This window comes from Lampris incognitus, chromosome 5 (genome assembly GCF_029633865.1).
Source record: "Lampris incognitus isolate fLamInc1 chromosome 5, fLamInc1.hap2, whole genome shotgun sequence".
NCBI lineage: Eukaryota > Metazoa > Chordata > Actinopteri > Lampriformes > Lampridae > Lampris > Lampris incognitus.
In genome coordinates this window covers 26,724,707-26,738,824 of record NC_079215.1, presented here as the reverse complement: position 1 = coordinate 26,738,824, position 14,118 = coordinate 26,724,707, and the positions used below count along the sequence as shown (strand labels likewise).

Below are 14,118 nucleotides of genomic sequence, written 5' to 3'. Positions count from 1 at the left end.
ATTTTGCCAAATTGAGAGTGAGAGAGGCATCAGCCAGTCTCTGGAAAACCGTCTTCAAGGAAGACACATGGGCCAGCCAGTCAGACGAATACACCACCACATCATCCAAATACGTGGTGCAATTAGGCACACCCGCAAAAACGACATTCACCAGCCGCTGAAAGGTAGCGGGCGCATTTCTCATGCCAAATGCCATTACCGAGTACTGTAGAAAAGCGTCAGGGGTCACAAAGGCACTTATCTCCGCAGCTCGAGATGAAAGTGGCACTTGCCAATAACCTTTCAACAAATCCAGTTTAGTTACATAGGAGGCGGAACCTATCGTATCAATACAGTCATCGACCCGGGTTATGGGAAAAGAATCAGGGACGGTGATTTTGTTTACCTTACAATAGTCCGTACAAAACCGAACAGGAGTCAGGTTTTGGTACCAGCAAACAAGGAGAGCTCCACAGGCTGGTACTAGGCTAGACTAAATCATGTTTTAATAAATAAGCCACTCCCTTCTCCATCAGCGCTCTCTTCGCCGCATTCACTCTGTACGGATGTTGTTTTATAGGCCGTCCCCCACCCACATCTATGTCATGTTCCAGAACCGTAGTGCGAGTAGACACGTCTCCAAACAGACTGGGAAAATCAGAAATAAGTCTAACAATTTCAGACTTCTGCTCATTACTCAAATGAGGCATCAGAGAAGGCAGATCCCTCAACATCTCCGAATTGCACAGCCGAGGGGTCTGTTGCTGGAGTTTACTCAACGCCAGGCCATCCTCATCCCGCTCGGGAAGAGGAGCGCATATGATTTCAGCCAGCGCTGCAGTGACGGTCATGAGCACCACAGCAGGCATAGGCCTACTTTGCGCATCAGGAGACGTCTCGGACGCTCCATCACCTCTAGCGCAGTAGCGCTTCAACATGTTTAAATGACAGACCCCGGCTTTCCATCTTCGATCAGGAGTTCTAACTACATAGTCCGTATCACTCAATTTCCTGTCAATGTGATACGGACCTGCGAACCGAGCATGTAGAGAAGAACCAGGGACTGGAAGCAAAACCAAAACTTCATCACCGGCCTGCAATGACCGCTGGATGGCCCCCTTGTCAAACTTGCGTTTCATCCCGACTTGAGCATCAGAGAGACTTTCCCTTGCCATTTGACAGGCCTCATGCAGCCGCTCACGAAAGCGACTCACATAGGTCAGCACATTCTTTTTAACAGGCGAGCTCCCGCCCGTAATCTGGTCTTTCAAAACCTTCAGAGGCCCCCGGACAGTATGGCCAAACACTAGTTCCGCGGGACTAAAACCCAGGGACTCTTGTATGGTCTCCCGCACTGCAAATAAAGCCAACGGGACCCCCTCGTCCCAGTCTCGCTCCGTCTCCATACAATACTTGCACAGGACGGACTTAAATGTTTGATGCCAGCGCTCCAGCGCGCCCTGTGACTGAGGATGGTAAGCGCTGGATACCCGGTGTGTAATGGACAATGTTTTCATTACCTGTTCAAAAATGCCTGATAGGAAGTTAGTACCTTGATCAGTTTGTACTATTTTCGGCAGCCCAAATGTAGAAAAGAACATGATCAGGGCTCTTACTACTGTCTGCGAGGTGATCTTCCTAATAGCAATAGCTTCCGGGTATCGGGTGGCAACGCACATTATAGTGAGCAAGAACTGGTTACCCGATTTGGTCTTCGGGAGAGGACCGACACAATCCGCCAACACATGCTCAAAAGGCTCCCCCAACGCTGGAATAGGATGCAGGGGAGCAGGTGGAATCACTTGATTTGGTTTCCCCGTTACCTGACAAACATGGCAAGTGCGACAAAACCTGGTCACATCTTTTTTTAACCCTGGCCAGAAGAAATGCTTTAACACCCGGTCATAGGTTTTCGTTACCCCCAAATGTCCAGCCCAGAGATGGTCATGCGCTAAGGACAGTACGGACTGGTGGAACAGAACACTCCATTCACAATCTGAGTGCAAAGCCCACCTCCGCATCAGAAGGCCATCCTCCATAAAATAAACCACCTCTTTCGTTTTAGCCGTCTCTGGAGTACGAGCCATGGCAAAACATTTAGAGAGGCTGTTATCTGCCTTCTGAGCTATAATGAGGTTTTCTCTTGTCATTGGTAGAGACTGTGACTCGGGAGGGGATTTAACACACTCGGACTCATTTTTACATTTAACACTCTTCTCGAAAACATCCAGAGAAGGCACCAGCGGGGAGACAGTCCCCTCAGAGAACACCGGAGAGAATACGGTGTCAGCTAAGTCAATCTCGGGCGATCTCCGGCGATCTCCGTGCCGGTGCGCGAGTGACTGCACAAACAGGAAATATTTCTGGAAAGTTTTGAGCCAGCGTATCTGGCTGCAGAACAACTGGGCGATCTAGAACCTCCACAACCGGAGCTACCCTGCCACCCGCAATGTCATTACCTAAAAGGAATGAAACACCTTTCAATGGTAGTGAGGAGTGCACACCCACCTTGTAAATACCACTGGCTAAACTGCAGGATAAGTGTATCTGGTGAAGAGGCATAGACTTGTACCCCATTTCAAAACCCTGCACCAACACACTAGACCCACATGAGGAGCCCTCAGAAAACGGTAACACGTCGGACAATATAAAAGACTGGGCAGCTCCGGTGTCGCGCAAGATGCGCACCGAACGCTGATCAGACTCATCTCCCAAGAGAGAAACCTCCCGTCCAATAGGAACGGTTTAAACACAGGGTTCACTGGTGAATCACAACCCCTCACCGGAAGAGTAGTCACTAATGACACCTCTTTTACGCGTTTGGTCCGCACCATCTTTTGTTTTAATACTGGGCAGTCTGATTTTATGTGGCCTACAGGATGGCAAAAATAACACTCCCGCTCCTTATTGGAGGGGGACGTGGGGCTGGGTAGACTTGACTGCGCTTTAAGTGGAGCAGGGGAATTAGACCAGCTCTTGTTGTCTTGACGAGAAGCCCCAAACGTGTGTTTTTTGCGTTAGCACAAACTCGTCAACGAGGATAGCAGCTTGAGCTAACGTGGTGACTTTCTGCTCATTAAGATATGTCACCATCCTGCTATTTTCTAAGCTGTTTTTAAAATCCTCGAGGAGGATTAGTTCAGATAACGCATCAAAGTCAGTGACTCTGCTAGCCTTGCACCAGCGCTTATACAGAGCTTCTTTTTCACGGGCGTACTCCACAAATGTTTTACCGGGTGACTTTCAGTGATTTCTAAACTTTTGTCTGTACGCCTCCAGCACCAGCTCGTAAGTGCGGAGCACGGTAGCTTTAATCGCGTCATATGACAAACTGTCATCCAGAGTGAGTGTGGCTATTACCTCCTGGGCTTTTCCTGTCAATTTGCACCGCAATAATAGCGCCCACACATCTCTCGGCCATTTCAGTGCGTGAGCTACCCGCTCAAACGCACCGAAATAAGCGTCAACCTCATCCTCACGGAACTGAGGGACCAAAGTAATGTTTTTGGTCACATTAAAGGCTACTGAAGAATCCGCACTACTATACTTGAGCACACAGGGCTTCTCTGCTGAGGGGGAAGACTTCACAGCGGCCGCAGCAGCCTCCAACTCTATTCTTTTTAACCTCACCTCCTTCTCTGCAGCTATTTCTAATGCCATCCTGTGTTGAGACATCTCCATCTCTAACTCCAGTCTCCGGAGAGACAACAGATGGGTATATTCCCTCTCCTGTGCCTCACGCTGAAACTGATCCCGTGGTGAAGTGTGCCGTAACTCCTCACTTACACCAGTAGACGAAGGTATGGGGGAAAACCTTGCCATAAATGGCCTATCTGTCAATGCAGAAGCCCCGCCCAACATGGGCTTCCCAAACAACTCCCCCTTATCCTCCTCCCTCTCTTCCTCCCCTTCTCCCTCAGGGCCCTCATGGCCCTTCTTAGAGACCTCCTTCGAGACCTCCCCTGAGACCTCCTCAGAGCCCACTATAGGGTCATTCTCGGACCTAGGAAAGGGGGAAGGATCAGGGTCAGCGGACACGGCATCGCCGGCGCCAATCACCTGCTGTTCCACCAACCCATGAACCACTGCTTCCCGCAAAGCAGGTTTACTCAAACTCTTGGACACTGCAATCCCATAATGAGCGGCTATGGCATACAGGTCAACCTTCTTACAGCGGTCAATCAGGTCCACCGATGGACTACTGATAAACTCATCCAGGCTGAATACACTCATGGTCAATACTACACAATCACTAATAGAACCACAGCACAAACAGCCAGCACCACCTACCCTCTGTCAGCCTAAACGTACGTGTGCACTACACACCAACATATGGATCGTATCTGTTGTGGGTGAAAAGGATCAAATATCCCGGACGAGCCCCCATTTAATGTTACGCCCCCTAGTGGCCAGAGGACCAAGGCGCAACATTTACCACAACAGAACAAACCAAATGTGAGTGCAGCCTCACAAAACCACAACTTAAGCAGGATGAACCACAACGTAAGCAGAAAGAACCACAGCTTAAGAAATATTTATTTAATACAAAAACACAGCAACACAGGGACATAGGGCGCTAATCAGTGGCACCAAATAAACTATAAACTGAAAAGAAAACCCCTCCCCCCTTAACAGGCGTCAAGCGCCCCTAAATACATGGGTTGGTGCCCACCGCTAAACTAATGAAGAATAACATAAACAAACTACGTGTAAAGTAAATGTAGACCCCAGGGTGTCTAAACTTACCAACTCACCCAAATGTCCCCTATGAGCAGGGCTCGAGAGTGCGACCAATTTTTAAGAGTGCGACTGAAAAAAATTATAGGTTGCACTGGTGCACCCGATGCTGCTCGGTGAACACTGAAATCTCTTTCGCAAGCGCAGCATCTCTCTGTGTTCTCCTCACGGTATCGTGGTCTAAACCAATAAGAGACAGAGCTCGGGTGGGTCCTTGCCTCTGATTGGCTGTGGTCCTTTTCACTGCTCTAAGTAGTGTCAGTTCAAAAAATGCAAGTGACCTGAGCAGGCTGAGCGCCAGAGAACTTGAACGGGAAAATTGAGCACTTTTTATTTTCAAATGTTTTATTTTACTTGAAATGTTTAAATCTAACATGTTCAATTTCAGTTCATTGAAGCACTTTAAGCACAAACACTTTTATTTGGAAATGTTTAAATGTTTTAAATGTTCAATTTAAGCTCAGTGTAGCACTTTAAACACTTTATTTTTCTTTATATATTCTTCATATATATATATATTCTTTATATATTGTGTTTAAAATAAAGACAAGCTTTTTCTACACATTTTGTGCTGGTGCACCTAAAAAAAAAGTTAGGCGCACCAGTGCAACCAATGCAAAAAGTTAGTGTAGAGCCCTGCCTATGAGCTTAAACAAGAAAAGAAACAAAGAAAAACTAACCAACAAACAAACATAGGCTGATCAGAGGTAAACTAACTCATAGTCTTAAACAATCAAAAACAAGACAAACACAAAACCCAACCAACCAACCGCTCACCTCCTGACAATGCCACTACCCAGGAGAACGAGAGGGAACAATGGAAAAGCTAGGACTATAGTATATAGGAGGAGGAGCAGGGCGTGGCTAATTGGTGATACGGAACACGTGTGTTGATAGACAGGGGATCCAAGCTGCAGCTTCTGTAAGAAAGGGAATTATGGGGACACAAGGGGGAGACAAAACCACAACACACCAGAACAAAGCGACACATCCATACAACATGCAGGCCTGCATACATTAAACACAAAAACAATACGGGACGTAACAGCGGGCAGTAAGACTTAAGATTTAAAACTAAAAAAGTTGACCTCTGCTTGTTCCGTCCTTAGGCTCAGACATATTTCTGGCTTTTTTTGGGGGTGTTCATGTACATGTGCCCTCTCTCAACAGCATGTCACATTCCTTCGGCCAGAGTTTTCGTATTCAGCAGTCTCATGGTTTGTTGGCCATGAAGGTCTTCTGCTCCTGGGACTTTAAGGTCATCAAGAAGACCTCTGTCAAGCTCATGTCTGGGAACATCTGCACCCAGCTGAAGGTACCAACTCTCTCTCTCGCTCTCTCTCTCTCTCTCTCTCTCTCTCTCTCTCTCTCTCTCTCTCTCTATCTATCACACACACACACACACACACACACACACACACCTTTGTTTTTCTACACGTAACCTTAAGCCATCAGAACTACATGCCTAACCTTAACCCTTACTCTAACTTTATTCTAATTCTAACCCAAAAGTTTAACCGAAGTCCTTACCCTAAAATAGTCCTTTAATAAAGTGAGGACTAGTCAATATGTCCTCACTTTGCAAAAAATGTGACTTTAGTCTTAAGGCCTTTGCACACCGGGGATGTGACAAATAAATGACGTGAAAATGCGAAATACTCGCCTGCGAATATTTGGCATCAAAACTATTCATACTGGCAGCGATACGAATTAGTGACAATTCGCGAGATGCGAGGGGGACTCAACCTGGCGGGTTCAGGTATAGCGGTGCGGTGCATGGGGCGCTCCTCCTCTTGCCCTTGGGGTTGCGGGGGGGGGAACCCCCTCTCATTGCCAGTTCAGCCCTCACCCATTGCTTGTCCAGCTCCTGCTGGGCGTACTTCCTCTGTTGCAGTGCGCTGCAGCCAGCTCTGGGTTGGCAAGGAAGGGTTGCCTTGCTACCAATTAACTCTACTGCATCCAAAAGTAAACTACCTAAGCTACTCACTAGCCTGATCACCTACTTATTCGGCGATGCTCTTCCACAAGTTGTCCTTGAGTCCATTATCTTTACAATTTTTGTGTCCTTGCTCATACAGTACAGGATTATGAGAAACACAATCAACAGGTCTGCCATTGTCATAGTCAGTTCTGACGTGATATCTGTTCCTCACAATGTGATTGGTTGATGCTTTTATTCGCAGTGCGAAAGCTCAGAAAAATCGAACTTGTTCTAAAAAATTACGTTGCTTTTTTGCCACGTAATATTCGTATTCTGTGTGAAAGTACTCCTAACAAAAACAACAGTTCAAAAAATATTGGTGTGCGAATCGATCACATGAAAAAACGACCCCGGTGTGTAAAGGCCATAGTGGTTAAAACTCAAATTGGTCATCACAAATGTACGTGAACAAGCACACACACACACACACACACACACACACACACACACACACACACACACACACACACACACACACACACACACACACACACACAATTATGTACTTGAGGAAAAGGCACATTCTGTCTGTCTTCTCTCTCCCTCGCTGTTTGGGACATAATTAGTGGACAAGAATGTGATGAACTATCACATTCTTTTCCCTTTTTGTTGCTCCCTCCTTGTCATTTCTCTGTCGCTCCCTTTCACTGTCCTCCTTTCTCTCTCTGTCCTTCCGTCACCCCCCCCCCCCCCCCCCCATTGTCTTTCTCCTTCTCCAGGAGCTGCTGGCAGAGGTGAATCATAAGCATGTCAAAAAGTCGGTGTGCCAGAGGCTGTGGAGGTTGACTGTCCACGGCCTGGCTTGGGTTATTTGCATAGGCAGCACAGTAGCCTGTGTGCTGGCTATTTACTACTTCTCTGAAGAAATGCACAAGGTGAGGGCAGCATTGTAGTCCAGCAGTTAGAGATCATCCTTCCATCGCCGCCCTGGCTATAAATCCCTGCAGCAGAACGAGACACTGAATGCCCGAGCTGCTCGCTTGTCGGATGGCCGTGTCGGCTAAATGACTAGCATTTTCCGGATTTCAAATTTGTCAAAGTCAAACACTGTGCATGTGCACCTACATACATACATGTACAAGTGTTGGCTTGGGGGCTCAGATAGTCGACCGTGGCATTCCGAGATGAAAGCTACATGAAGTCAACCAGCCAGCATAGAAACCATTCAGACCGACTATTAAACTCTTGATATAATCACAGTGATGAAAGTGGAGTCTGGAAGCCCCATGGTGAAACATTCTTATAAAACTTGACTGCAATTCCGGAAGATATTGACCCGTTTAACCGGCTAAAGTAGATTGTTTAATTACTGCAGTAAAATTTCACAATGAAGACAGACCTACACACCCTGCCGAATCCACTTGTGTCACTTTCTTTTGAAATCTTCATCTTTAGATGTTTGCATTGTCCGACTGACCCCATGAACTGAACCTGTACATACTTGAAAATGGGACACTCCAGCCTGACACCGGGCATCTGACATCCCTATAAAATATATAAAAGGGTTAAATGCGCGGGGGTGGGCATGGGGGTAGTTACTCATATCTCCCGTCTGTCTTCTTCGCGCACTCTCCTGTTTTTCTCTTGATCTCCCCCTAAATCTCTCCATGGCTTCCCCCTCCCCCCATATCAGGACCTCCAACAAAGGACGCGTTCCAGCAATGAAGACCCCATGTTAAAGGAAGCCAGCCTGCTGGCTCTCCCTGTGGTGGTGTCCCTCATCAACCTGCTGCTGCCAGGCCTGTTCAACTTAGCAGCCTGGATGGAAGAGTACGACTCGCCCAGTATACGCACACACGTTGCCATCTTCAGGTAGAAGTGGTGCAACTACATTTCCACTATTGGTGATAGACCGCATTTAATTGGGTCTGACGTATAGGTCGGTGGGGTGGGGACCAAGGGTTTGGGATGTACATAGTCACTCTGTTGCTTGTCATCTGTGTGCTCCAGAAACCTGATGCTGAAAGTGAGCGTGCTCGGAGTGCTTTGCTACCACTGGCTGGGTAGAGTGGCTGTTGAACCAGAGAGTATTGGCCTGCAGGTAACATTGATGACTACATGCAATTATTACTCCCAGTTTGGGGATTTTTACCTTTTTCAGACTTATACCTTATACCTTTTTTTTTTTTAAAACCTCTTGTCATTCAAATACCTTTTACACTTTACACCATTTATGTTTTACTCGCAGATCTATTGATTATTTTTCTCTTAAACATTTACATTAAGACATACATTTTGATGTTTTTGTCATTTGAATTTGCTGTGCGCTCTGTGTTTCGATTACATCGCTCTCAGTGTTGGGAGAGTTTTGTCGGACAGGAACTTTATCGTTTTCTGCTCATGGACTTCATCTTCACTGTGCTGGACACCTTTTTCGGGGAGTTTCTCTGGAGGTGGGTAATTCACAAGCGCTCTCTTACACCATCTGGCTTCTCTGTAACAGAAAGAAAGTCCCATAACTGAAAAGTCATACAAATGTTCTATCCCTTATTAAGATGAGTATGTGTGGGGCGTCCGGGTGGCGTGACGGTCTATTCTGTTGCCTACCAACACGAGGATTGCTGGTTTGAATTCCCATGTTACCTGCGGCTTGGTCGGGCATCCCTACAGACACAATTGGTCGTGTCTGTGGGTGGGAAGTCGGATGTGGGTATGTGTCCTGGTTGCTGCGCTAGCGCCTCCTCTGGTCGGTCGGGGCATCTGTTCGGGGGGACTGGGGGGGAATAGTGTGATCCTCCCAAGTGCTATGTCCCCCTGGTGAAACGCCTCACTGTCAGGTGAAAAGAAGTGGCTGGCGACTCCACATGTATTGGAGGAGACGTGGTAGTCTGCAGCCCTCCCCGGTTTGGCATAGGGGGTGGAGCAGCGACCAGGACAGCTCGGAAGAGTGGGGTGATTGGCCACAAAATTTGATTGGAGAGAAAAAGGGGGGGGGATGAGTATGTGTATTAATTGCTCGTTTGGATTAGCTCTTCACTTCCAGCCATTTTGCCGTTTGTCTCGCTTCTCTCTGTCTCTGATGTACCTGTCTGCATCATTCTTCCTCCCGCTTTCTCTTGTCTCAGGACCCTTCCTTCACTGACTCTCCATTCATTCCCCCTGTTTGTAGGTTGTTTTCAGAGAGGGCATTAAATAGAAGGAGAAAGCCAGTGTTTGACATTGCCAGGAACGTCCTGGAACTCATCTATGGACAGACATTAGCTTGGTACAAAATTCAGCGTTTGCGTGTTAACATATTCATGCTGTTTTTAAATTTCATCCAGAATTAAAATGGGAACGAACTCTACATACATAATCTAAACCAATGCTTTCTGTTTTTCAGGTTGGGTGTTCTCTTCACTCCTCTTTTGCCTGTAGTTCAGGTTGTCAAACTCCTGCTGCTCTTCTATATCAAGAAGGTATTGTGGAGCCCTCTTGTCATATTGTAATGTTACCCGTCTTTTATAAGCCCGTTCTGAAAGGGGAAAAGGAACAATGTTGCTTTGAATACATATAGGTGAAAATCAAAGTTATTCATGGGACGGTGTCCGGGTTGCGTGGCGGTCTATTCCGTTGCCTACCAATGCAGGGATCACCAGTTCGAATCCTCTTGTTACCTCCGGTTTAGTCAGGCGTCTCCACAGACACAATTGGCCGTGTCTGCGGGTGGGAAGCCAGATGTGGGTATGTGTCCTGGTCACTGCACTAGTGCCTCCTCTGGTCGGTTGGGGCGCCTGTTCGGGGGGGAGGGGGATCCTCCCACGTGCTGCGTCCCCCTGGCAAAACTCTTCACTGTCAGGTGAAAAGAAGCGGCTGGTGACTCCACATGCATTGGAGGAGGCATGTGGTAGTCTGCAGCCCTCCCCGGATCAGCAGAGGGGGTGGAGCAGAGATTGGGATGACTCAGAAAAATGGGGCAATTGGCCAAGTAAAATTGGAAGAAAAAGGGGGGGGGGATTCTTGGGACTGTGTGTTGTAGGCTGCATATTGTGAACGATAACTGATTTAGTATATTCGGTAAATTTGAGTTGTTATTGTGTGTTACAGTGTGTTTGCTGAAGTCTGCTTGATTTCTTCAAATTGTGTTATGTCCACCTATAGATCACAGTATGGCACAAGTAAAGCTAAGTATTCTGTCTGTGCTGTTCTGTGTAGGCCAGCGTGATTCTGAATTATTTCTCACTAGACCACAAGCTTCAAACTAATCTCCCCCCAATCTTACATAGATGCTGAGTCAGTTTTCTGTGAGATGAGCTGACTTTTGTTTTGTCCACCCAAAGGGAAGTGTGATGCTTAACTGTCAGGCTCCAAGGAAGCCGTACAGAGCCAGCCAGATGACCACTGTCTTCATCACTCTGCTCTGCTTCCCCTCTTTCCTGGGTGCCTCTGTGTGTGTCACATACACTATGTGGCGGTATGCACACACACACACACACACACACAAACACACACACGGGTGTTGTGAGAACAGTCTTATCGATTGACACATTATGTCCTAATCCCCTATCCCAACTTTGAATAGCAAATACTACCAACGTGGTTGTGTGGCAATAAATTTTCTTGAAAAAAACTCATCATCTCATCATCAGCCGCTTCTCCTGGGTCGGGTCGCAGTGGCAGCAAGCTAAGTAGGGCATTCCAGACATCCCTCTCCCCAGCAACGGCCTCCAGCTCCTCCTGGGGGATCCCAAGACGTTCTCAGGTCAGATTGGACGTGTAGTCCCTCCAGCGAGTTCTGGGTCTACCCCGGGGTCTCCTCCCAGTTGGACATGCCCGGAAAACCTCCAAAGGAAGGCACCCAAGAGCCATCCTAATCAGATGCCTGAACCACCTCAACTGGCTCCTTTCAATGCCAAGAAGCAGCAGCTCTACTCCGAGCTCCCTCCGGATGTCTGAGCTCCTCACCCTATCTCTAAGGCTGAGCTCAGACACCCTACGGAGGAAACTCATTTCAGCAGCTTGTATCCGCAGTCTCACCCTTTCGGTCACTACCCAAAACTCATGACCATACATGAGGGTTGGAATGAAGATTGACTGGTAAATTGAGAGCTCTGTCTTCCGGCTCAGCTCCTTCAGCTCCACAATGGTCCGGTACAACGTCCGCATTACTGCTGATGCTGCACCAATCCGCCTGTCAATCTCCCGCTCCATCCTAACCTCACTCGTGAACAAGACCCTGAGATACTTGAACTCCTTCACTTGAGGCAACAACTGATCCCCAACCCAGAGGGAGCAATCCACCATTTTCTGGTAGAGAACCATGGTCTCAGATTTGGAGGTGCCGACTCTCACCCCGGCCATTTCATACTCAACTGCAAACCGCCCCAGTGCACGCCAAAGGTCATGTTCTGATGAAGCCAACAAAACCACATCATCTGCAAAGAGCAGAGATGCAATTCTGAGGTTCCCAAAACGGACACACTCCTCATGTTGGCTGCGCCTTGAGATCCTGTCCATGAATATCACACACAGAATTCGAGACAAGGGACAACCTTAGCGCAGTCCGACACCCACCGAAAACGTGTTTGACTTTGTGCCGAGAATGCAGACACAGCTCTCACTTTGGTTATACAAGGACCAGATGGCTTGTAAGCAACTGCCCTGGTACCCCATACTCCCGCAGTACCCCCCACAGAGTGCCCCACGGGACATGGTTGTAAGCCTTCTCCAAGTCCACAAGACACTTGTAGACTGGCTGGTCAAACTCCCATGCTCCCCTCAGCACTTCTTGAAAAAACTACCCTTTTAAATTATGAGGTTGGAAAACATTATTATTTCTGTTCTCCCCACAAACTCCCAAATGTCTTTTGGGTATATTTCATGTTTCGGATTCAATATCGTACATACTGTCAATATGCACCTCCAACTTTTTCACCTTCCATGTCCACAGTCCATTTTTTTGTCCATTTTAAATGCATGTCTAAAAGAAGAGTATGAACCACTATTTCATTTTGTTCTAACTGCTTTATGAACATCATGTTAGGGACAGAAACATTGAAATATTGTTTCTGCTCAGATCACAACAATTGTTTGGGAGGTGGGGGGTGTCTGTTTTTTAGCCCTTCTTATCACATACGTATACTTGCAACTGCAAAAACATGCACAAAATTTCCACTTCCTCCCATCAGCATCACTCCCTCCTCATCCTGCGGGCCCTTCCAGGGTCTCCGCACCATGTTCCAGTCTGGGAAGCGTTGGGTTGAAGAGCTGGAGAGAGGGAACCGGAAACTGAGCTGGCTGGTCTGGGTGCACACCTATCTGGTGGAAAACCCAGTTTTTCTTTTTGTGGCTGCAGGCATCTTTTTGTGAGTGTGCACACGCACACACATAAAATCCATTTTTGTAACCCTGGTATTGGCAAGTGGAAATTATTTTTTTTTTCTTTATTTTCTTAGGCTAGTCATCTATTTCCACACGCAGGTGGTGGATGGCCAGAGGAAGATCATCAGCCTGCTACAGGAGCAGATGGAAAATGTAAGAACACAGTATTAAATGTAGGCTCTGTTTACAAGACTGTTTTTTTTATTTTTTATAAATCTCTTACATCTAGTGTTGATCTCCTTTACAACCATCAGCGCTTCTTTCCTTCTGTCAGTATTAGTGTTAACTCGCTGATATATATACATACATTTAGACAGGTGACAAATTCAAGGAAAAACCATCAAAGTGTCTTAGTGAGGTGTTGGTCCACCATGAGTCTCCAGAACATCTTCAGTATTCCTTGTCATAGATCCTACATGTCTCTGAACTCTACTGGAGGGATGGACACCATTCTTCCAAAAGATAGTCCCTCATTTGGTGTTTTGATGATAGTGCTGGAGAGCACTGTCTTAACACATCAGTCCAACATCTCCCATAGGTGTTCAATCGGGTTGCGATCTGGAGACTGTGAAGGCCATAGCATATGATTTACATCATTTTCATCCTCATCAAACCATTCAGTGACCCCTCGTGCCCTGTGGATGGGGGGATTGTCATCCTGGAAGAGACCACTCCCATCAGGATAGAGATGTTTCATCATAGGATAAAGGTGATCACTCAGAATAACTTTGTATTGATTTGCAGTGGCCATTCCCTCTAAGGGGGCAAGTGGACCCAAACCATGGCAGGAAAATGCCCCTCACAGCATAGCAGAGCTCCCGGACTCCCTCGCTGTAGGGGTCAAGCAGTCAGGGTTTTTCCTTTCATTTGCCACCCGTCCGTATATACTTCATCTCCGCGGCTTTCACTTTCATCCTCTCTCTGTTCCCCAGGAGGGGGAGGATAAGAAGTTTCTGATAACCCGCCTGCAGGCCATCCATGAGCGGAAGCACACATCTCCTCGCCACCTCACCAGGCAGGTGGGTCTAAACACTCTGGGGTTCCTTACAGTGGCTCTGATTTGAGGGTTGATGCAAATATGTGTGAGCATTGTTTATTATTTCAAGTCTGTTTTATTCTCA

General features: G+C 47.2%; 1 protein-coding gene across 3 annotated transcripts in view; it reads left to right on the top strand.

Moving 5' to 3' along the window:
* The window catches only part of tmc6b (transmembrane channel-like 6b), a 43,445-nt gene that overhangs the window by 27,823 nt on the left and 1,504 nt on the right, over positions 1 to 14,118 (top strand). The window contains exons 10-20 of one of the 3 annotated variants that reach the window (XM_056279574.1): positions 5,887 to 6,031; positions 7,417 to 7,572; positions 8,331 to 8,509; positions 8,648 to 8,738; positions 8,993 to 9,090; positions 9,807 to 9,902; positions 10,020 to 10,095; positions 10,957 to 11,090; positions 12,805 to 12,981; positions 13,072 to 13,150; positions 13,930 to 14,016. In XM_056279574.1, the coding sequence (XP_056135549.1) occupies positions 5,887 to 6,031; positions 7,417 to 7,572; positions 8,331 to 8,509; positions 8,648 to 8,738; positions 8,993 to 9,090; positions 9,807 to 9,902; positions 10,020 to 10,095; positions 10,957 to 11,090; positions 12,805 to 12,981; positions 13,072 to 13,150; positions 13,930 to 14,016 (1,318 nt within the window). Of the gene's footprint in view, positions 1 to 5,886; positions 6,032 to 7,416; positions 7,573 to 8,330; positions 8,510 to 8,647; positions 8,739 to 8,992; positions 9,091 to 9,806; positions 9,903 to 10,019; positions 10,096 to 10,723; positions 10,856 to 10,956; positions 11,091 to 12,804; positions 12,982 to 13,071; positions 13,151 to 13,929; positions 14,080 to 14,118 lie in introns of those variants that run through there. The other 2 variants (XM_056279573.1, XM_056279575.1) reach the window with 2 other exon arrangements.